The sequence below is a fragment of the Pristiophorus japonicus genome, chromosome 16 (assembly GCF_044704955.1).
Source record: "Pristiophorus japonicus isolate sPriJap1 chromosome 16, sPriJap1.hap1, whole genome shotgun sequence".
Lineage (NCBI taxonomy): Eukaryota > Metazoa > Chordata > Chondrichthyes > Pristiophoridae > Pristiophorus > Pristiophorus japonicus.
Window position 1 is genome coordinate 44,538,516 of NC_091992.1, and position 24,907 is coordinate 44,563,422.

Consider the following 24,907-nt stretch of genomic DNA (forward strand, 5'->3'; position numbering starts at 1 on the left):
ACCCTCATCATCCCGCTAGCGGCCATAGCCTCAGTGATGCCCCTTCCCATGATGACCAGCACTGACAACACCATGGGGGTTAAAACATACAGGCGCGCTTGTCCTGTTCCAGTTCATTCCCACTGCTGTTATGCGCCACCTTCTCCTGCAAGAAAGAGAGAAGTGCGTCAGTAACTGTTGTGCAATATGTTTGGGTAATGTGGCTTTCCTAGTTGAATAGATGCTAGTGTTTGCAAATTGAGTTGTGGGTGCGAGGCTTGCAACAGTGTATGAGGGTGAGGTACAGTATATGAATTGAAGGTTTGAGTACTAATTGATGGGGATTGCTGGTAGATAAGGGTGTAGAGAATTGAACAGTGGATGAGGTTAGTAGTGTATATGCCATTTGAAGATGAACTCACTCACCTTGACAATTCGTGTCAGATTATTAAACTTCTTCCTGCACTGCGTCCATGTTCTTGGAGCAACACTCCTGGCATTGACCTCCTTGTCCGCTACTTGTTCCCACTCCCTTCTGAACATATGTCTGGAGGGCCTTCTGCCCCCCCCCCCACCCATCCCCCACAGATACAGGATGTCTCTCCTTTTCCGCCAAGACATCCAGTTCATTGTCTGAAAACCTTAGTGCTCGCTCTCTCACATGTTCAGCCATTTCTCAAAGTATCACAACCCAGATTGCACTTCTAGTAGCCACAGTGCACCTTCCATTTAGAGGTGCAGGCTGCCTTGAGGTAGCACTAGCCACTCATGATATCGGGCCCCTTGCTGATGCGTTCAGATAATCATGTAAAAGAGTAGACACTACCAATTTACCGTGCAGCCTGCAAGACAATAAATGGGCGCTGATTAATTGCGTACCACGAATCCCACGCCCGTTTTTGGGGGTGAGCCAATTTCTCCCCCATAGAGAAGTTATGTGAGATAGTGGTGCAGTAGTTTTCAAATTTACCTCTCTGGGACCACTTGCACGTATTGACACATTTCCAAAGATCTTGTATCCTATATGAAAGACAGTACCAGCAACCCAAGGGTTGACAGTGCTAATGTTGCATGAAAAGTTTTTATTATATTTGCAAATTGTGCTTCACAAGTGTACTAAAAAATATTTCAATCTGTCGTTCCTTTGGCACTTCAGCATATTGTGCCAGTGGGAAGTGTGTGCTTGCTTTGCTCTGCACAACACATCAATGTGTGCTACAATCATTGAGAAGTTGATGGTAAGGTGTTGAAAAGCTGAGCGCAATGTTTTGATTTTATGCATTCCTAAGCAGAGGTAGGTAGTATCAAAGGGCTGTAAGACTTCCAACAGCAAGGAACACCAGAAATCAAATGGTTGAATAGCATCTTTGAACAAAAGACTTCATGCTCCATCACAAGCAAGTTCAAGCAGTAGCCTTTCTAACGGGCTGTTCGAATCGGGACATGAATGGTCTCTTGATTCAATCTATTCTTCCATTGCTGTATTACTATGACAGTATAAAATTAAGTTTTCATTGCAAGAAACACATATATGAAGTGACAGTTGCCTTCACAGAGTAAACTAAACAGTTGTACATCTGGAGAATATTCTTTTAGTTCCGAATGCATTTTTTCTGGTGGTATTGAAGCCTTGCATTGAAAGATTCAAAATATTCAGTTGCTCAAAAAAATTCACCATGTTTTGCCAAAAAAGATTAGAGTGCAGCTACAAAAGCAGGTCACTAGTGCTCAGTCACAGAGTCTGCCAGTAGAGACGCAGGTCAAGCACTCAATGCAGCACAATACCTGCTCAATCTCTGATACTGATTACTTGTCACTATAGCTCCTTTATTTTTTCAAGCTAGGTAATGTAACGTACTTGCAAGTATTTGGCTGGATTTTCGGCTCATTTGCGCCTCGGTTAGCCCACGGCGGGGCATTAAATGCTGCTTTTGGGCCTGCTGGGCATCCAGGATTTACCACCTGGCCGGTAGATTCAGCTGCTGGATAGCGCAGCGCAAAAATCTACCGCCCTGCCGTCCATTTTGACTAAGATCGTGACGTCAGTCATCGTGCATCACTGCACTAGCGCCCCGGATGGAACATTCAGCCCTTACGCCTCATTTAACGCCTGCCCCAGGAAACGCCTGAAAAAAACAGGCAGTCCCAGGGTGCAGCAGGCGGTATTGGAAGCATTTTTAAATGGAGGGACGAGGATCCTACATCGCAGGTCATATTGACTACAACAGTTGCGCTCATAACGCTGCGTGAAACTCCGACTTGCAAACTTCATTTTTATCTGCCATTGCAATGCCCTTACAACTTCAGTGAGAAAATTTAATGGGGGCATTACTCGTTCGCCAGCGTATCATGCTCGATGCTATTGCCAGGCAGCGTCAAGCTAGAAGAAGGGCTCTTGGCCATATCGGCCCATGGATGAGGAGAGGCTGAAGACATCCTGGGAGGAGGCCTCACCCCCTCCACGGGTTTACTGGTACCAACGCTCATACCTCCAGCTCTCTGAGGAGCAGTGTGTGAGAAGGCTGTGCTTCCAAAGGGAAGTGCTGACCGAGATATGTCATCTCCTACAGGCAGACTGATGCCTGGACCACTCTGGAGGCAGCTTTCAATACTTCCTTCAACAGGTGCACAACTTGGGCATCATGAGGGGCCGGGCATTGCCAGTGGTGATCGCATGCCCATCTCAGGAGGAGGAGGATGACAAAGAGGAGCCTGGCGAGGCCCCCATTGAATAGCCACACCATCCACGGGGGAGGCAGCGTGGAGATGCTGCCGGACCAAGAGTCGCACGTCGCCAGCTCATAATGGACCGGCTCTCCTGCTAAATGGAGGAAACTGAGGGATGGAGCTAATACTGGACACACATTGTGCCCCCATAAAGGCACATCTCCGGTGAATGTTGGAATGATGCACAAGACACCAATGGCAAATGATGATTCATATATTTTGCTGCAACAAAGTCACAAAAACTTCCCCCACCAAAATAAAACCATACAATATACAAAGTTATGTTGTTGCAGGGCACTAAACAACAATGAAACTTCTTTACCGCCGCATGTTTCGGCTCAGGCGCACAAAGTCCGTTGTGTAACACCGGAGTTAACGCCGACGCTCCTCCAACTTAAATTTTTGCTGAAACTTGCAGTCAAGGGCGCCAACTATTTTCAGGCGCTATCTTTAACAGCCTGCCACAATTAATGCCCCAAAACCGCAAAAGCCCAAAATCCAGCCCTTTGTCTTTGACTGTGCTGACCATCTTCACCACTAGTGACAACACCATGCAAAGATCCCTTCCTCCCTTGGCACCCAGAGAGCTTCCTACTATGATAGTGCATCCACACAGTTTGCAGAGCACTACAGCACCCTTCATCCTACCTGACCGGCCCAATGCCCCTTGCACATGTTAACATACTTGTCCGAGTCCAGATTTTCTGAGCAAAGAAGCTATCCATTGCTGCAAAGATTTCCTTTCCTGTGTTTATAAATCCTGACAAGTAGTAGTATTCTCTCTATTCTGTAATTTTTGTTGACATCTCTCTGTGTTGCAAGAACAGTAACAGCAGAAACGGAAAGCATGCCAAGGCATTTCACGCAGGAGAAATAGACAAGAAGTAGCAGTAGAAGAGTTGAGAAATGACAGTGTGATTGAAGAGAGAGATTTTTAGAAGGCTTTTAAAGACGGGAAGAGAAGTAGCAAGTAAGAGTAGTTTACAGAGCGATTTCCAGAGAGTAGGGCTTCTTGCATCTCTCAGCTGGTAAGTAAGACATCTTTACGACATTCTCTGGAACAGTGGTAGTGGCTTTGATGGTTTTATACTGGCAGATGGAAACAGTGGGGTTAAAATTCATGTATGCCAGAAAGCTGGTGCAACTATGAGTTTCCTACCTGTTTTTACTGCTGGGATCCGTGAAGCAGCTGAATGATCGATTTTCAGGGCTTTGAAATTTTTTCAAAGTCTCACCGGAAGTTGGTCATAGTAGGAGTGGGAGATCGACAGGAAGGTAGGCTGAGGGGCTGAATTTCGGTCGGGACCGGGAGTCCACCGCTGTCAATCAGAAGTGGAGTGCTGGTGACGTCACAGCATGTGTGCGTCACCACGCTCTCTCTCCTCCGTTAAAGGGGAGAGAATCTATCATTTTTTGGCTTGGGCTACCAGGGAGAGTTTTGGCTGGGCCAGCGGCCTGGCACCCAAGAGGGGGTGCCGGCCTGCCCGTTGGTGTGGGCTATCTTGCCAGCCGATTGGGAAGTCGGCCGGCAAAAATAAATATATGGTGGCCGTGGCAATGGACCCTCCCCTTGAAGGGCCATTGTGCTGCCGGGCCGCACTCACTGTGGATAAGGTACACCAACAGAAAAAGTTGGCGGAGGCACCATGCGGCGGGGGATCGATTTTTTGGGGGTGAATTTCGGGCGGTTTATTTTACAGGTGAGGGAGAGTGGCGGTGCACGTTCTAATGATGCGCTTGCGGCACTGATCAGCATAGCGGTGGAATCGGGTCCAGGCCGAAAAATCCCCAACCTGAATTTGGGTCAGGGCGGCCATTTGATCACAAAGTGGCAGCCACAGGATTCCGACACATGGCCGCTGAAAACGGACAGTAACTGGTCTTTCTAAGACCCTGAATTTCGGCCCCACCGAGTCCTGCTTAAAGTAAATCAGTGCTCCGGATGCTTTACATACAAGTGTCAGCTGAACCTTGTTTGCAAAGGTGGCAAAGCAGAGTATGTACGAAGGCTGCTGATATCAATACAGGTAAACCTGTACTGCAGGTAATGATCATCATACTGCCTAACTTATTTATTAGGAACTCTTTCCTAACAGAGCCTATGTCTAGGTTTACTGACCCTCATCATGTACATAATTATCATGTGCCTGCTTTAATGAATACCTTTACTCTTGCTACCAAAAATCTACTTGTGATGGCCTCCAGTGCTTATTACATGATAAATAGACATTTGCATTTTCGTAGTCTGCTTAGCTCCTCCTGGTTACCTTCAGATTTTAGTGTTATCCGTACAGAATGATGATCCAAAAACATTAAGGCGAAAGGACATTAATCCAGATTTCACGTAACCTTGTGGAGCCCCAGGAAAACCCTCATAGACCTCCCCAAAAGCCAAATACTCCAATTTGAAAACCACAGTGTTAGAGTACCAGTATCTATTCCACCCTGATGCATTTTCTACTGGAGTACCTACTTAACTTTTTGGAGTATCGACATGCCCTGTACAGAATTGATGTGCACTGAAAGTAGCAGTTCAGAGAAGGTTCACTAGGTTGATTTCTGAGATGAAGGGGTTGTCTTATGAAGAAAGGTTGAGCAGATCGGACCTGTACTCATTGGAGTTTAGACGAATGAGAGGTGATCTTATTGAAACATAAGATTCTGAGGGAGCTGGATGAGGTAAATGCAGAGAGAGGATGTTTCCCCTCATGGGGGAATCTAGAACTAGGGGGTATAGTTTCAGAATAAGGGATCGCCAATTTAAAATGGCGATGAGGAGGAATTTCTTCTCTGAGGATCCTGAATCTTTAGAATTCTCTACCCCAGAGAGCTGTTGAGGTTGGGTCATTGAATACATTTAAGGTAGAGATAGATAGATTTTTGAATGATCGGGGAGTCAAGGGTTATGGGGAACTGGCAGGAAAGTGGAGTTGAGGCCAAAATCAGATCAGCCATGATCTTATTGAATGGTGAAGCAGGCTTGAGGGGCCAAATGGCCTACTCCTGCTCCTATTTCTTATGTTCTTATGAAACTTGTATGAAAATGTAACTACCAAGAGTGGTCAAATTACCCAGGAACAAAATATTGAATACAATTTTAATGTAAGAGGAGAAACTTATTTTTACTATTTATCTGAGATATCTTTTCAGCTTTAGTTAAATAAATATTTGACCCTCTCAGTGCTGTATGTTAATTAAATGGACCATCTAGGTATATTGATCTCTCCACTTCTTGTGTTGCTATTGCAGGTGTTCCAGGAGCTGTAGCAGGTACAGTAATTGTTTTTTTAGTTTAATACTAGATAACAAACTAAACCAGCATTGATCAGATATTATAATTTCATTATCACTGTCCCACAATGTCTCATTCATAATTATAAATGAGTCCCAAATGGTGTATTGCCTCCTGAGTGCCAAGGTAAGATACATAGCATGGATAGAGGATTGGCTGACTAACAGAAAACAGAGAGTCAGGATAAATGGGTCATTTTAACTTGGCAAACAGTGACTAGTGGGGTGCGGCAGGGATCGGAGCTGGGGCCTCAGCTTTTTACAATCTATATTAATGACTTGGATGAAGGGACCAAGTGTAATGTAGCCAAGTTTGCTGATGATACAAAGATGGGTGGGGAAACAAATTGTGAGGAGGACACAAACAATCTGCAAAGGGATATAGACAGGCTAAGTGAGTGGGCAAAAATTTGGTAGATGGAGTATAATGTGGGAAAATGAGGTTATCCACTTTGGCAGAAATAATAGAAAAGCAAATTATAATTTAAATGGAGTAAAATTGCAAAGTGCTGCAGTACAGAGGGACCTGGGGGTCCTTGTGCATGAAACACAAAAAGTTAGTATGCAGGTACAGCACGTAATCAGCAAGGCAAATGGAATGTTGGCCTTTATTGCAAGGGGGATAGAATATAAAAACAGAGAAGTCCTGCTACAACTGTACAAGGTATTGGTAAGGCTTGGAGTACTGCGTACAGTTTTAGTCTCCATATTTAAGGAAGGATATACTTGAATTGGAGGCTGTTCAGAGAAGGTTCACTAGGTTGATTCTGGAGCTGAGGGGGTTGACTTATGAAGATAGGTTGAGTAGGTTGGGCCTATACACATTGGAGTTCAGAAGAATGAGAGGTGATCTTATTGAAACATATAAGATAATGAGGGGGCTCGACAAGGTGGATGTAGAGAGGATATTTCCACTCATAGGGGAAACTAAAACTAGGGGACATAGTCTCAGAATTAGGGGCCATCCATTTAAAACTGAGATGAGGAGGAATTTCTTGAGAGGGTTGTAAATCTGTGGAATTCTCTGCCCCAGAGAGCTGTGGAGGCTGGGTCATTGAATATATTTAAGGCAGAGATAGACAGATTTTTGAGCGATAAGGGAATAAAGGGTTATGGGGAGCAGACAAGGAAATGGAGCTGAGTCCATAATCACATCAGCCATAATCTTATTTAATGGCGGAGCAGGCTCGAAGGACCAAATGGCCTACTCCTGCTCCTATTTCTTATGTTCTTATAACCAAGCAGGTTCAGAAGTTCTTGGACAGGGAAGGGGAACAGCTGGAAATCGTGGTTTATGTCAGAACTAATGACATGGGGAAGAACAGGATTCAAGTCTTGCAAAAAGAGTTCCAGGATGTAGGTGATAGATTAAGAAACAGAGTTCATTATCCCTATGCTCGGCAGGCAGCGAGAACAGCCAGATTAGGAGTAAGTACAATGGAACAGGTACAGTTTAGATTCACTAGGATGTTATCAGGAATGAGAGGTTACAGTTGTGAAGAGAGACTTGAGAGTCATAGAATCATCGAATTTTACAGCACAGAAGTTAGGGCTTTATCCACTGAAGCTGAGAAGGTTGAGGAATGACTTGATAGAGGTCTTCAAAATTATGATGTAAATGAAAACAGTGATCAGATCAGCCATGATCTCATTAAATGACAGAGCAAGCTCGAGGGGCCAAATGGCCTACTCTTATTTCTTATGTTCTTATGCGAGTTCAGACCATGGAGGAAATTTGGCCCTGTGGGCAAGGGAAAGAACATAAGAAATAAGAGCAGGAGTAGACCATACACCCTTGAACCCACCATTCAATAAGATCATGGCTGAGAGAGGGAAGCAGCTGAACAGATGGTCTCAATCTTCATGAAAAAGACATAAGTTCCCTGCACTTGTTGGAGGTGAGGATGGAGGAGGCAGGGGAGAAGGGTTTAAGAAGAAAGTTTGGACTGAAGAAGAGAAACCAAGAGTTATATCTGCATTCCGGGATGATCCTAGAATAGTGAGCAGTTTTGGCAGAGAAACGACAATAGGTGGCATTTATAAGGTGGCTCTCACATAAACAAAATATCTCAGAACTAAACAAAATTGACACCAAGGAATAAAAGGCACGAAATTGGGAAGGGGGAGGAACTAAAGGCACAGTTAAAGAGAAAGGCTTGGGCAGGGGATAAGTAGCAAGGACTAGTGATTTTTGACAAAGAATTTGACTGAATTATCAGCCTCCAATTTTGGAAGAAAGGGAGCCCCAGAACAAGCACTATTCTGGATCAGTTCTCTGATGTACTATGAATTCCATATAGAGAGGGGTTATGTGGGAAGGAGGAAGGAAGGACTGAGGATAGCAGCAGTATGTTTGAGTATGTGTGTATGTATTGACACATGCAGCGGAGCCTGGTCTCCAGTCGTCTTGGATCCCCTTGCCATTGGGCCAAGACCTTACTTTGTCAAGCCCGTGTGATGGCTGGTGTGCAACGGTCACCCCATATTGAAGGAATTCACACACAGGCATCTTCCACCATTTAAAATGAGTTCATGAGTCATCTGAGCACTCATTTTTAGTGTGGAAACAAGTCATCCTGGACCCCGAGGGACTGCCTAAGAAGAAGACGACTATTCTGGAGTCAAATGAGTGTGTGGCTGGAGAAGATCACTCAGATATGGTGTTATGAAGCCCTAGATGATTTTTAAGATGAGAAGATCTTGAATTTAATTTTCTGGGTAGCAGAAGCCCAGTATAATTTGGCAGGCATACCGAAATGGGTATGATGGACTTTGTAAACTAAAGCACACACACCGTGAATTTTGTATTAGCTGAAGTTCATGAAGAATTGAAGTTAACATTCTGTTGAAGGGAGCATTGGAGAAGTCGGTCTTTCAAGTGATGAAGGTGTGGGTTAAAGTGGTGGAGGAAAAGTAAGTCTGTAAGTGGACATTGTTCCAAAGGTGGAAGATTACAATTTTGGTGATGAATGGAATGTGGAATCAAAAGCTCAGTTGAAACAATTTCTGATTGCACACTGCCAGATTTAATCGTGCTGGCTGCCCTCAGATTGAGTCAAAGTCAAAGGGATATATGTGGCAAAAAGACATCAAGTGATATCATCTGAGGAAAATGTAATTTTGAGATGTTTTAAATCTGTTTGTGTGTTTAGTGTCAGCTTGCTCAGTCTATTCACTGGTTCATAAAACCATCAAATTCCTTTTAAGTTTAAAATAATATCATTCTTTATTTTATTTAGAAATAAAATGAGAATTTTTCCTCTTACATCAAGAACATTTCTTTAATAGCCATTATGACAATGCTTCCAATATAACTTATGCTGGTTTCATGCAGTATGATTGCATACTTGACAACAGTAGCCAAATTAGCACTCATACTCCTTTCATACTTCTCCAAGTGGTTAACAAGCCTCATATCTAGTATTCGAGACAACAAAAGTAGCTGAAATGTAGCTATGCAATGATCAAAACTAATATTTTCAAATGGCTAGATGATATATACAAACAACACATTTCAAACTATGACATTGAAATTACTGCTTGACAGTTTATTTGAAAAGTGGGATGCTGTATTTGGACTTGGAGATCAGTGCACTAACATTTTAAGCGTCTCCATGTTATAAAAAGGATATAGAGGCACGGAAGAAGGTGCAAAGAAAATTTACAAGGATAATACTAGAACTGAGAGTTTATACCTATCAGGAAAAATTGGGCTCTTGACTCTCGAAAAGAGAAGGCTGAGAGGTGACCCAATAGAGATCTTTAAATTTTGAAGGGGTTTGATAGGGTAGATGTGGAGAAGATATATCTACTTCTGGGGGAGTCCAACACTAGGGGTGATCAATGAGGAATTCAAGAGGAAACTTCTTTACTCAGACTCGTGAGAATGTGGAACTTGCTACCACATGAAGTAGTTGAGGTGAATAGCATATTCTGGATTACATAGGATATACAGCACAGAAGCAGGCCATTTGTCTCAACCAGACCACGCCGGCATTTATACTCTCAAGGCTTCTCCCGTCATTTCTCATCTAACTCTGTCAACATAACCCTCTATTCCCTTCCCCCTCATATGCTTATCTAGCCTCCCCTTAAATGCATCGACACTATTCTCTACCTGAATTTAAGAGGAAGCTAGATAAGTACATGAGGGAGAAAGGAATAGAAGGATATAGTGATAGGGTTAGATGAAGTAGGGTGGGAGGAGGCTCGTGTAGTGTATAAACTGGCATAGACTAGTTTAGCCAAATGGACTTTCTGTGCTGTAAATTCTATGTAATATTACCGACATTGTCAATTTGGGCTCATACTTCTGACACATGGAGGGAAATCGAGAAAAGATTTCATGATTTAAAGAACAATGCTGAGGTAAGGGAAGAATTTTACACCAGGTTCTACCTGGATGAATATTCTGCGAGGGCTAAATTGGACAGGGCCAGAAAATGGGCATGAGGATCATGATGCGGGATTAACCTGTACCCATTCCTTCCAGTGCAGTCAGCACGTCAACTTCGTGCTGCCTGCTAATTTACATGATTGCAGCTTGCAGCCAGCACTAAGCACTCTATTGTGTGGCTGCAAACCTGAACAGAGGGCTCAAAATTGTAAGAGGCTACCACCACTTAAAGCTAGCCTGCACTACTTTAAGCCAGCCTTCACCTCTTAAAGGGGAGGTGCATTGTTGTCGGTGTTCCTGCTAAGCTGCGTGGCCACATGGCCACGCAGTCATCTGCAAGATCCGGTGCAGACCGCTCACCTTTTACATTGTAGGTATCCCAATGCACATGTGCGTCGGCTGCGCATCGGGAGAGACAGGCTCTACAGGAGGCAGTGCAGCATACGAGGGACATTGACTGTGGCTGGAGCAGGTGCTGGAAGTTGTTGCCGAAGACATCCTGACCTTGAAGAAAACGTAATAATGGCACAAAAGGGGAGAGAGTGGGCTCCAAGATTTTCTGACCCTGCACTGGAGGCCTTAGCAGAGGAGGTGGAGAGGAGCAGAGGTGTGCTTTCCCCACAGGGGACCAGGAGGCTCTTCAGACAAACTTTGCGATTAGATAGTCATGGCAGTCAATGCCAAGAGTCAAGCCCCGAGGACCTGGATGCCATGCTGCGATGACCTTATACGAATGGTCAATGTCAGTGACTGCAGCTTCAAATGCCACATCCCTAAATGCACTAGCCTCAGCAACTGCTCAATGCACCACTCCCTCCATCACAATCTCAAGCAATCAGGGCTCATACTTAACATTTATAGCTTCACCTCACCCTCACACGCTTACCACTGCTGCAAATCTCACAGCCATATCTCACAGCTTGCACACACTGCTATCTACTCAACCATGATGGCCACATCACCCAAACACATTGCACCACACTCAGACACACTCCCCTCTCTCTTGCATGACAAGGTGGTACATAACTGGAGGCAGCAGGAACTAAGCGTGGGGGACAGGTGCAGCTGCATGTCCTTACCGCCATGGAGGACAGAGTGCTCACCATCATTGGAATGGCCATTGCTGAGAGGTTGAAACCATAGAAGATGACAATATCCTCATAGCTAGTTCGCCTTCTTACATCCCACTTCCTCCTCATCCCACAATCCCTTCTGACTTACAAGTATGCATGTCTTGGTCCCCCCCTCCCCTCACCACAACCCTACTCTTGTGAATTTATTCTTTCAGATACCCAAGATCAGCAACCTGGTCAGGCAACGGTGGAAGAGTAACATGTGGAAGAGTAGGAAGACAGTGATACACCGTCACTCGATTTTACACTTGCAGCCACCAGCTCAGATACTGACACCACACGTGATTTAAAGCAAAACTTAGAGGCAGGATCTGCAAGTGGTGGGACACTGGGCACGAGTGGCCTGCAACCAGGGCAGGGGACAAGATCAGCGCAGGTGCTAGCTCGCTAGAGGTGAGGTCGCACACTAGTTCTACTGCAGCAGACTCAGATCTCAGATGAGCACTTCAATGGGATGGGCTACAGAAGAAGGCTGATGGGTATGTACAATGAAATGCTTGGCGTATTAGCAGGCCTTGCAGAAAGCATGAGTGCAAAGTCAAGAAGCATGCGGGAGTCCGGCACCAACTTGGCACGGAACTTGGACCCCAGTATGGAAGTGGTGGCCAACTCCATTCGCACAGTTGTGACCCAACAATGATGCAGCGCCTGATGGCTGATGTCTCAGCTTCCATTGCAGCATAAGCAGCAGCCACCCAGTGTCTGGGTGGTGCAGTGTAAGCTCAGACTTCTGTCATGCAAGGTCAGCTTGCTTCCATTCAAGCTCAGACTGCTCTCATGCAAGCTCAGCTTGCTGCCATTCAAGCTCAGACTGCTGTTATGCAAGTTCAGCTTGCTGCCATCATGGCTGTGGATACCAGTGTTCAAAGGGGCTTGCAGGGTGTCACAGCAGTCCAGCAATCTGTCCTCCAACAGATTACTAGGATTGCTGGCATGCCACAGCAGAAGAGTGGCAGTGGCTCCGTAAAGCATGAACCGGCTGTCCACCCTCAGGATGACCACATTTGTCCTCCCACCCCTGTCACTCCGCCAGTACCCTTGCTGTTGCCCATTAGCTAGCCAGCCCAGACTGCTGCTGCCCATGCCGAGTTGGTGCAGACCTTCTCGGCCCAGAGCTGCTCGAGGTCATGCTACAAGACCATCTGCAGTCTCTCCCACTAAAAGTCAGCAGCCTTCCACCAGCCACGCTGCAGCTACTGGGGTAGCATTGCTTCGGAGCATTAGGACTGGCAAAGACACACGGAAGACAGGCAATAAGGGAATGCATAAGGGTGATTAGTTGACGTTTCTATGCAATATGGCATGCTTTGATTTATAAATTTAGTTTGGAATGTTTATTTTGTTTAGCTTTTATTTTTGCACACTGGCCAAGCAGATGCTGTGATGGTCAGTAACAGAGGGGAAGGTAAGATGTGGGACTGTTGATGAATGGGAAATTGGGGTTACGTTTACTGTTACCACTTTCGGATAAGTCGTTCACAGATACCCCGATCAGAAAATAGCTGTCTAGATTGCCTCCTCCCTTCCTCCTCCTGCTCCTCAGCTGGTCGCCATACAGCTGATGGCAAGTGCTGTGCCCTCATGATGGTGAGGTTGTGCAGCATGTGGAAGAGTACCACGAATCTTGACATGTGCTTGTCGAGTAATGCAGGGTTTCTCCAGAGTGGTCCAGGCAGCGGAAACGTTGTTTTCGCATGCCAATAGTGTGCTCTATCTCATTTTGTGTGACAGCATGGCTTTCATTGTATGCATGCTGGACACGTGTGCATGGGTTTCGCACCGGAGTCATGAGCCATGTGTAAGTGGTTTTGCCCTTGGTGGTTTTGAATCATCCCCCCTTACAACAGTTCTAGACACCAGAATTATAGTGATGAACAGAAATGCACAGTTATAGCCAGATCTTTCGGTCTCAACCGTCACAATGCTTTTATTCAAGTTAAAGCACACACCTGCACCCAGTAAAACACACCCTGTAAAACAAACAAACACAGTACAACACACAACCCTGGCCCGTCTGAACAGGCCCCTAACGCGAAGTACCCACGACTAAAACACCCCTGCTCGAATGCAAAAGTGCACAACCAAACCTGTCCAACAGAATTGTGCGTACGCTTACGATCTGTGCAAAAACCTCCCCACTAAACCCCTAAGGCTTGGTTGGGACACACGAACACCCCTTCACACTCTGCGGTGGTCTTAAAGACATATGGGTTGGGATGAATGCTCACCAATTACCCCTCTGGCTTACTCGCTGCTTCTCCCGATGAGGCGCATCTTCTGGTTCTGTACCAATCTGTGGTATTCAAGTCCCAGTCTCAAGGTCAGCTTCCTAGTCGAAATAGCAAGGCTCTCTTTGCTCGTAGATGGTGTTTCTTCTCTCTGTCCCAGACAGGGTGCTCAGTCCTTGTGCGTTGAACGAAGCGAGTAAGTGTAGAAGAGGGGAGAGAGGGAGAGAGATGGCTAGCGAAACCTGCCACTCTTAGACCTGCAAAATGCTTCTTCTCATGCCAAAAGTTCAACTGTCCTTTGCCTGAGACAATACAACTGAAAGAACAAAATCATGTCTTCGGCCTGTTCCTTTGTTACTGGCCTGTTTCCTTGATAAGGTTCCAACAGGTCTGGGTGGTCAAAAAGCTTCCTTTGTGTCTTGAGCACCGACCAATCTTCTTGATCTCTCACTGATTACATGACAAAGGGCCCTCCCCATCAACCATCTTCCTGCCATTTCAGTCATTGATTCCTGGCCACCTGCAGTAGCAGGCATTCCCCTTGGACTACAGCATGACTGGGAGAATGAGCAGAGGTGACACACAGCAGGACAAGCTGCTAGAAGAGGGAGGAGGAGGAAGGGGAGAATGGCTCTCATCAGGAGGCCATATCCACCCAGGGTGTTCAGGGAACAATACTCTTACATGAACCTGAGTGAGGAACAGTGTGTCAGACATCTGTGTTTCACTAAGGACATCCTCGCTGACATCTGCTACCTGCTGCAGCCACAACTGCAACCTCAGAGCAGGGTGAGGACCGTATTGTCAGTGGCTGTGTGGGTGACCATGGCAATGAACTTTTATGCATCGGGCTCCTTCCAGGCTGGAGCTGGAGATATTTCCAACATTTCGCAGTTTGCCATCCACTGTTGCATAAGGGAGGGCACTGAGGCTCTCTATTCAAGAGAGCTAACTATATTTAATTCTCTCTTGCCAGAGAATGTATCCTGTGGGACATGTTTAGACGTGTCCCACATCAGGCTGTCTGCCCTTGTGCAGTAACAGCCAGGTTAGAGCAATGTCCAAAAGTATATGCTTTTGCTGTCAATGTTTTCAGCGAATTCTTACACATGTCATCAGTGGATCGCCCTTGTTGCCCAGTAGCCACCCTCTGGTTTGTCATATTGGCTGAAATGCAGATGGCACAGTGGACTCCTGCAGAATGAAGGCATCATGACTGCTGCCAGGGTACCGGGCATTGATCGGCATGATTTTCTGCATATGGTTGCGGTACATCTCAGAGCTGACATGCAGCGCCCGCAAAGCGATGTGCATGAGGTCAATCGCACCCTGCACTATGGGGAAGTCAGCAATGCTCGCGAAGCTGCGTGCTTGCTCTGCCTGCTGCTCTCTGGCAAGAGAGAATTAAATGTAGTTAGCTCTCTTGAATAGAGAGCCTCGGTGGCCTCCCTTATGCAACAGTGGATGGCAAACTGCAGGTGGCAGATGTCAGTGAGGATGTCCTTAGTGAAACACAGATGTCTGACACACTGTTCCTCACTCAGGTTCATGTAGGAGTATTGCTCCCTGAACACCCTGGGTGGATATGGCCTCCTGATGAAAGCCATTCTCCTCCTCATCCTCCCTCTTCTAGCAGCTTGTCCTGCTGTCGCCTCTGCTCATTCTCCCAGTCATGCTGTAGTCCAAGGGGAATGCTTACTACTGCACCTATGTCTGGGAGCAAGTGGTCTGTGCAGAAGTCTTCAAAGCAGGACAAAGTCCTTCAGAACCTGCCACTCCACTCCCTGTCGACTATAGCAACTTTAAAGAACTCCAGAAAGAACCAAACACTAGTACAATTGCAGTGACTGCCAGTAGAAATCAATCAGCAGCTAATCTGTAGGTAGTGATGATCCCTTTAAATAGCACTGGCGGAGGGTCTTTCCCACTGCTAAACGCACGTTCAGCTCTGCGGATTTAAAAGAGGGTGTGGCGGCAGTTCCAAAATTACAGCGTTGGCCTCAAATCAGGGTTACACTGATACACTGATGTCATGATCAGCCTACTCTGCATACTTCCGGCAGATGCTCACTGCATGCGCGCTAATGCCCTTACCAATATGGCATCCGGCATGACTCACATTGGAAGTGCATGCATGTGTGTGCCGCGGATGCCATTTTGGACCTCTAAGGGCACTCATAGTGCCCAAAAAACGGGCACTACGGCTCCAAATTTTGCATGCTGCATGTCTTGATATTTATAAGAATGAGTTGTAAGTATATGAATTCAAATTCTTACAAAAAGCAAGATATTGCAGATGCTGGAAATCTAAAATAAAAACAGAAAATGCTGGAAACACTTAGCAGGTCAAGCAGCATCTGTGGAGAGAGGAAGGTAAGGTTAATATTTCAGAATGATGACCCTTCCTCAGAATCCTATGTGCTTCTAGCATTTTCTGTTTTTAATTCTTGCTATTTATGAATGTATGCCAAAAGTAGGTTAATCACATGCAGAAATGTTAAGAAATATGTAGCAAATAAAAGTCGAACTGCTGGAAAAATCACATTACTGCACATTTCATTGCACATGCCATGATGCTAAAGACAAGTTACAACAATAAGAAATTAACATGGTTGAAATTATCCTGGGTGAATATCCATTAATCTTATGTTTACATACCGAAGTAGTATAAGTAACATGACTGATGAGCAGTGGCAGGTAATCCCTGTGGTATGATTCGGCCATACAAATGATTCTCAAAATACTCGAGCCCAATTTTAACCCAGAGTGGGAATCGGGCAGGCTGGGGCCCAGGTAAGCACCAAACCCTCCCTTACCTCAACAGCATGAGACCTGGGCGATTTTAACTCCAGGGCCTCCTTTGCATGTCCCCAGCCCGTTTCCAGGGCCAAAATGAGTGAGAAGCAGCAAATGGCCATTGGGCGGAAATGTAATTTCAAGTGGCAGAAAGCCACTGGCCTGATAACATCATTGTACCCCGATCCACATATTTAAAGAAGGATGAAATGCCATGGAAGCTGGAAATTTGAAATATGAATCGAAAATGCTGGAAATACTCAGCAGGTCAGGCAGCATCTGTGGTGACAGAGAAACAGTTAAAAGGTCATTTTAATCCCCAAAAATGGGTGGGGGTCAGGTGAGATGTAAAAAATTTTTTTAAAATCTCATCTGACCCCAATAGGTCTCTAACCCGCCCATTTCCGCGTTTAACAGAGGCGGGAAAGGGGGAGTGCAGCCAGGAGGCGGGTTGTCCATTTAAATGTTATAGTGAGGATTGGGAGCATCACATTTAACCTGTTTAACAGGTTTAACCCTGGCCCTCAGCTCAATGGAGGCAAGAACTGCTTAGGAGAAAAAGTAAGTGTCCTTGCAGCATTGCTGGTATGCCAGGAGGAGCAAAATGCTTCTTCCGGTCCCCCAAGCTTACCTGCTTCCCTAGCATCACAACCCCTTCCCTCCATCAGTATGGAGTGGTCAACCGTGTCAAAGGCTGTAGACAGGTCGAGAAAGACGAAGATGGATAATTACCTTCGTCACATTCACAAATTATGTCATTTGTGACTTTGATGAGAGTCAAAGGCAGAGGCAGAAACCAGATTGAAGAGATTCAAACATGGAGTTCCGAGAAAAGGTGGGCACGGATTTGGAAGGCGACAACACTTTCAAGGACTTTGGAGAGGACAGGGAGGTTGGAAATGGGGCAGTAGCTTGCAATCACAGTGGGGTCAAGGGTTATTTTTTTGAGGAGAAGGGTGATGAGCGCAGATTTGAAGGAGAGGGGGATAGTACCTGAGGAGAGAGAACCGTTAACAATATCAGCTAACATGGGAGCCAGAAAAGGATGTTGGGTGGTCAACAGATTAGTGGGAATAGGGTCAAGGGAGCAGGAATGTGTCTCATAGACAAGATGAGCGTGAAGAGGTCATGAGAGGAGATCAGAGGGAAACTGGAGAAAGATGCTAGGGCAGGGGGGGACCTTGGAAGTTTGGCTCGGTGGGCTAGGAGAAGGAAGGGAAGTGGCAGAGCCGCTGATTGGATGGTCTTGATCTTTGAGACAAAGTAGTCCATGAGCTCCTCGCACTTGTTGGTGAGTGTGGTGGAGACAGGGGAGAGGGGTTTAAGAAGACGGTTAGCAGTAGAGAATAGTAGCCGGGGGTTATTTTTGCATTCCAGAATGATCCTGGAATAGTGAGCAGTTTTGGCAGACAAGAGTAGGACCCGATAATGTTTCATGTGGTCCAGCCAGATCTGGTGGTGAATGGCTAAACCAGTTGTCCGCCACATCCATTCAAGTCTGCGCCCCTTGGACATGAGGAAGCGAAGATGAGGGCCGTACCAGGGGGAACAGCCTGGGTAAGGGAGAATAATGGTTTTAATAGGGACTGGGGCATCAAAGGTGGTGAATGACAGTGGGAATAGAGTGGGATGTCGACGGGTAAGTCTCCTGGTCGATTTAACAGCCCGCTGCCCAGTTTCCACCAAACAGGTAGGGCTAAAATCAGCCCCCGTGGGCTCAGTGTTAATGATACAGCTGCGTCCCCAAAAATACAAAAGATGATAACATTACAATCACTTCATCCATTTAGTAAGAGGAACTGAGTAGAATATCTTTGACTCTAGCTAAGGAAACATTAGTCAGTGCAATGATGCTCATTTTGCATAGCAATTCAATGGACCAATTCAGCATAATAATGTCTTAATTTTTTTCTGCTAATACAGGTGTTCCAGGAGCTGTAGCAGGTACAGTCATTTGTTCTTAATTTAACATTGGATTACCCTGTCATTCTGATTGATTATATATTATCATTTTATTCTCATCTGATTACTGATAATGCCATAAAGTCAACTAAAAAATATTTAATATTGCTACGTTAATTATCTGATGGGGTTTCTGGTACTCTTGGTATATTCCTTTATTACTAGCAGTCTGGGGTTCAGTCTTATTGTTATTCTTTCACTAAGATCTCAATTACAATGAATAGCTATCTGATATTGTCAATTTTTGCTGATAGGAAATTCCATATTTAAGTCTTTTGTCTGTAGTACTACAGGTACATATCACTGTTAACACCAATATAACAGTATCTCTATCATCCACATTTTTTGAGTTTCCAAATAAAATTAAATATATCACGGAAAGTAAAACATGAATGGGGGAGATTACACCATGAATGGTTTTTGCGCATATAATGGATAATTTCAGTACTGAACTTTAGTGTTTTCCTTCTGTTGCCAGGAATAATTAGAATCATAGAAATTTACAGCACCGGAGGAGGCCATTCGCCCATCGTGTCTGTGCAGGCTGAAAAAGAGCTATCCAGCCTAATCCTACTTTCCAGCTCTTGGTCCGTATGCCACCCTCTCAGGCAGTGAGCTCCAGACCCCCCCACCATCCTCTGGGTGAAAAGTTCTCCTCAACTCCCCTCTAATCCTTCTACCAATTACTTTAACTCTCTGCCCCCTGGTTATTGACACCTCTGCAAGGGGAAATAGGTCCTTCCTATCCACTCTATCTAGGCCCCTCATAATTTTATACATTTCAATTAAGTCTCCCCTCAGCGATCTCTGTTCCAAAGAAAACAAACCCAGCCTATCCAATTGTTCCTTATATCTAAAATTCTCCAATCCTGGCAACATCCTTGTAAATCTCCTCTGTATCCTCTTTAGTTTAATCACAACTTTCCTGTAAGGTGGTGACCAGATATGTATGCAGTACTCTAGTTGAGGCCTAACGAGTGTTTTATACAGTTCAAGCATAACTTCCCTGCTTTTATATTCTATGCATGGCTAATAAAGGAAAGTATCCCATATGCCTTCTTATCTACCTTCAGGAATCTGTGGACATGCACTCCAAGGTCCCTCTGTTCCTCCTACACGTCTCAGTATCATACCATTTAATGTGTATTCCCTTGCCTTGTTTAGCCCTCCCCAAATGCATTACCTCACACTTCATCGGATTGAATTCCATTTCCTACTTTCCTGCCCAACTGACCAGTCCCTTGATATCTTCCTGCAGTCTACAACTTTCTCCCTCACTATCAATCACACAGCCAATTTTTGTATCACCTGCAAACTTCTTGATCATGCCCCCTATATTGAAGTCTAAATCATTGATATATATATAGCTCAGTTCTGTTGCTGACAATTAGCTTATTTCCCTTTTAAATCATATTTCTAAAGTCTAGGATATGTTTTTGTTTAACATAGCTTTGGCATTGTTCAATTTATTATTTTTACAATGAGAGCCTTGCTCCAGACGTCCCTCACATAATATTTAAAGTTAATGAAAATTCCTTTAGTCTCTTCACTCTCTTGTTCAACACCAGCTGCTGAAATTAAGATTTATATGACCTGACATTGTTTTTCCTAACGGTATAGACATATAACAGGTGCCTCTGCAGTTTGCTAACTTTGCATAACTGTTTGAAGTTATTCAGACTTTGTATCAGAGCTTGCTGAGTTCTCAACACTTGGGAAGCAAAATTGAGTGCCTTTGCGCCTCCCATTAGTGCCCTCAGGGACTGATGGGGTCCCAGACATCATGGCAGTGGTCAGTGCACCCGTCGCATCAAGTTGCCTCTGCATTAACACAGACTGTGACTGCAGCTCACCACAGAGCTCATTGATGCCACCACGCACTGACAACAATACATTGTGCAGGCCTACAGTAGCATTGGCCTGGTGCTCAATGGCTACTGCAACATCAGCTATGGCCCGTGCCACCATGGTCACTTGTTGCATCCAACATCCGTTGGTCTCTACCAAGGTAGCTCAGTGGGCTGCTTGAGGCAAACTCCTCCATCCTCACAGCTAGTGCATCGAGACTCTCGGGCACCCTTGCCAGTGCACCCAGCAAATCGCTGTGCAACCGCAATGATTGTCTTGCGACAACCTGTTATTCGGCCTCATTATCAGTGTGTTGCTGAGCATCACTCAGGCATGCACTCACCCTCTGGCAAGCTGGCCCCTGGGCTTACCCTCCCCTGTGGCATTGCTGCCAGGCCACTAGGTCCCAGAGCATCACTCACCTCCATCTGCTCGACCACGCCTTCCTCCCGAAAGCTGCTGGTGCTGCTCTCCAAGGCCGCTGTTCCCTGAGTGACATCCATAGAGGTGTCCTCCTCCTCCTGTGCAACATCTCCCACTGTCGAAGGCTGACGTGCAGGCTTCGGTCCATCTGAAAGCACAAAGCCAGAGAAGAATGGTTACCTGCAAGGGAGGGGGCCAGGACCGGGAAAGGCATTTGGGAATGACAGTCTCATGGAAAGAGCTTGAAGGATTGTGGTGTCAAGGCTAAATGGCCTGCTAAACACTGCAAAGGAACTCAACATACCATCACTGTCCCAAGGGAGTTCGGCCTCACTCACCGCCACCGCACCAACTTGTTGCCCATCAGGGCCGAGATGCATTCCTCCAAAGCAATATTGGGCTAGAGGTCAGGGTCCCCTCCTCCAGTCCTCATCTGCTCCCTTCGATTGTGGGCGAGCTTGGCCTGCAAGATTAAAGAGAACGTCAGAGTTAGTGTCCTTCTATCGGTCTGTCCCAAGTGCCTTACATAGTTGAGTACATATTACTGTATGAGAGTCTTCACAGGTCGAGGAAACTTAGATTAACTGCGTGTCCTTGGTTTGCCAATGCTTGAATGAGGGGACTAGGAGCTAACAGTGGTGAGGCTACCGTCTTCCACACGCATATGAAGAGTGAGGATATATCAAGATGAGGGTGGGTGTGAAGAACAGATGAGGAAGGTTACCAGCACTTGCAGGCCCTTGGAGTGGGTGAGGCTGCAAATGCGAACGTTGCATCTCACCTCACCCACGTAGATCATTGGACCCGACACATTCACATTGAGGACAGACTGCACATTGAGCTGACAGCATGGCATGGTCAGGTTAATGTTAAAGATACTCACCCTCAGCAGCCGGGTCATGTCGTTCCACTTCTTGCGGCATTGAGTGGCTGTCCTGTGCACCGTGTCACTCGCCAACACACTTTCAGCCACTTCCCTCCATCGGCATCGAATGACCTGTGCCTGTAGTCTTCTTCCAGCCTCTGTCCTCAGTAGTTCCCGACGCCTCTCCAGGGCATCAAGGAGTGCATTGACGGCGGCATCCGAGAAGCGATGGGAGTGTTGGCGTGCTGCTGCTGCATCTGCCATCTTCACAGTCTGATTGAGTGCATAAGAAGTGAATATAACCACGAGGCGGTGAGGCGCCCAATTACCGCCTCAATTGAAAGCAAGTGGCATCAGTATGTCTGTGGCATAACCCCAAATACATTGGCCAAAAGTGGCAAATCATTAACCGAAAAACGTGACAAATGCTTAACCAATTTTGTAAAAATGCTGCTGTTGCCGCCTCACTTAACGCCGTTTATGGCCTTCAGAGTAGCGTACAACGCCATGATTTAACGCTACAATCCACTTTTCAGGCGGCAAATGCCGCCTGTCATTAAAATCTGCACTCGGCCAGTGTCACCGCCTCAAAATCAGCGATACCGAATTTAGACCCCATAATGCTTTATCAAGACATGTGTGTCTATGAGTATCTATTTGTCACCATGATGCTTCCCTTTTATCCTTTTTTACCAAGGTGGTATTAGTGGTTTACATCTACCTATCTTAATGCTTCTTCTAGAGGATTTCCCACTGACAGGAAACTGGCAGTGGGGACAGCATGGGGGAATGTATGGAGGATTAATTTGGAAATATTGCAAGTCTAAAAAAGAGCAGCATCTGTCATGACCATTTCCATCAACTCCTGTTAGGAAGCCTCCAGTCACTGCCCTATGATCTGCGGGTGCACAGACCTGATTACACTAATTACATGTTGGAAGCCTGTCCCTATCTCAGGAATTATTTGGGCAAGCTCTTCAGAAATTCTGCCCAATCATGTGGTTAGGATGCAGTCCAAGGCCTGAATGGCAACTATTTGAGCTGTCATCGCAGCCTCTTTGGCGAGGGGCTGCACTACTAATGGCTGGAATTGCCAAATCTTAAAAGACTGACTGCAGGTCCTGCATGCTGCCTCAATACTCCACAAAAGTGACTGATCCATACAGACTACCATTTGTTGGCTGCATAGGGGTGAAATTGGTCTTAAGCAATAGTGCAAATCCAGCAATAGCAAATTGGCAGCTAATATTACAATCGCTCGATTTTTCTTTCCATTAAATATTGAAAAGAAAATTGGACGGAGTGTAAAACAGGCTGCTGATTTGCCAGCACCCATTTTGTGCCATCACCGAAGACCAATTTCACCCCTTGTGTATTAATGGTCATGCTTGTGCTCTGGGAAAACCGTGGTGTGCAAGCAAAATACAAAATAGGAAAGCCAAGATTTCTGTGCCAAACACTATGAGAGACACACTGCATTGAAATGCACAGAACCATCATATATTCCGTGGTGTAAATCAGAGCCAGCCTACATTGTCCCTTCTGGTGAGGTCAATAAATTATTTTTCCAACACTGCTTTAACTTACTCCACTATATCCTGTCACGTTTTCTGCCCAATGTTACTTCTCTCCCTGTGGCAGGGAACAGCACATCTCATTTTTGATGCATAGCCTGCAGCAATAAATCTGACCATGATGAGGCCATCCCAGCCTCTGCTGGTGCCATCTCTATCTCGGGTTCCTCCACTTTGTCTTCCACCTGCTCCTCCTCCTCCGAAGAGGCTGTGCACTCTGAACCTTGCTACTCCTGCAGCTCCAATCCTTGCTGCTGCGCTATGTTGTGCCTCACACAGCAAACAACAATGATTCTGGAGCCATTGGCTGCTGCATACTGAAGGGCTCCTCCAGATCTGTCAAGGTATCTGAAGTGCAGGCTCAAAGACAGAATCTATTTGGTTGGAGTTGAGAAATAATAAAGGAGCTATTCAGCTACTTGGTGTATTTTATAGACCACGAAGGAGTTAGAGAAGCAGATTTGCAAAGAAATTACTGAGGTGGAAGAATTATAAAGTAGTAATGGAAGGCTTTAATTACTCCAATATTGAATGGGGCAGTGATTGTTTTAAGGGCAAAGAAGGTGAGGAATTTCTGAAGTGTGTTCAGAAGAATTTTCTTGATCGGTGTATTTCCTGCCCAATGAGGAAGGAGGCATTGGTGGATCTAGTCCTGGGGAATGAAATGGGTCAAGTGGAGAAGGTAACAATCGGGGAGCATCTCGTAAATATTGATTATAATATAGTAAGGTTTAGTGTAGTTATGGAAACTAGAATAAAAATACTTAACTATAGGAAGGTGAATTTCAGTAAATTCAGTGGTCCAGGTAAATTGGAGTCAAAGACTGGCAGGCAGAAATGGAGCAATGGGCGGCCTTTAAAGAGCTAATGATCTGTACAGTATAGGTACATTTCTACAAGGGGGTAAAGGGAGGGCAACCAAAGCCAGAGCTCTCTGAATGTCAAAGAAGTTAAAGAGTAGGATGAAGCAGAAAAGGGGTTCATATGACAGATGCCAACTCGATAATACAAGGGCGAATGAGCCGGAATATAAAAAGTACAGAGAAGTGAAAAATGAAATGAGGGGCAAGGAGACAGTACAAGAATAGATTAGCAGCTGACATAAAATGCAATCTAAAGGTCTTTAGGCATATTAACAGTAAAAGGGTTGTCAGAGGAGCAATGGGGCCGATTAGGGACCAAAATGGAGATCTATTGGTACAGGCACAGGGCATGGCTGAGGTACTAAATGCATACTTTGCATTGGTGTTTACCAAGGAAGAGGACTTTTCCAAAGCTAAGGTAAACGAGGAGGTTGCCAGGATACTGGATGAGATAAAAATAGATAAAGAGGAGGTACTAGAAAGGCTAGCGGTACTTAAAGTGAATTGGAGGATTTCAAATGTTACACCTTTGTTCAAAAAAGGGGAGAAGGATAAACCTGGCCAGTCAATTTAACATTGGTGATGGGTGGGGGGAATTTTAACCACAAAAACAGGCGGGTTTGGGTCGGGTGGGAGGTTAAAGTGGTAGAAATCTGAATCCCGACCCCAACCGGCCTCCAGCCCGTCCACTTCCAGATTTAACCGAGGCGAAACGGGTGGAGGACGGACAACCCACTCCGCCCAAAGACTGGATCAACTGGGCTTGTATTCACTGGAGTTCAGAAGAATGAGAGGGGATCTCATAGAAACGTTTAAAATTCT

General features: G+C 45.5%; 1 protein-coding gene across 4 annotated transcripts in view; it reads left to right on the forward strand.

The window, feature by feature from the left end:
* The window catches only part of LOC139226469 (elastin-like), a 435,956-nt gene that overhangs the window by 322,487 nt on the left and 88,562 nt on the right, over positions 1–24,907 (forward strand). For all 4 annotated transcript variants that reach the window (XM_070857261.1, XM_070857262.1, XM_070857263.1 and 1 more), the window contains exons 39-40: positions 5,956–5,976; positions 18,474–18,494. In XM_070857261.1, coding sequence (XP_070713362.1) covers positions 5,956–5,976; positions 18,474–18,494 — 42 coding nt within the window. The remainder of the gene's footprint in view (positions 1–5,955; positions 5,977–18,473; positions 18,495–24,907) is intronic.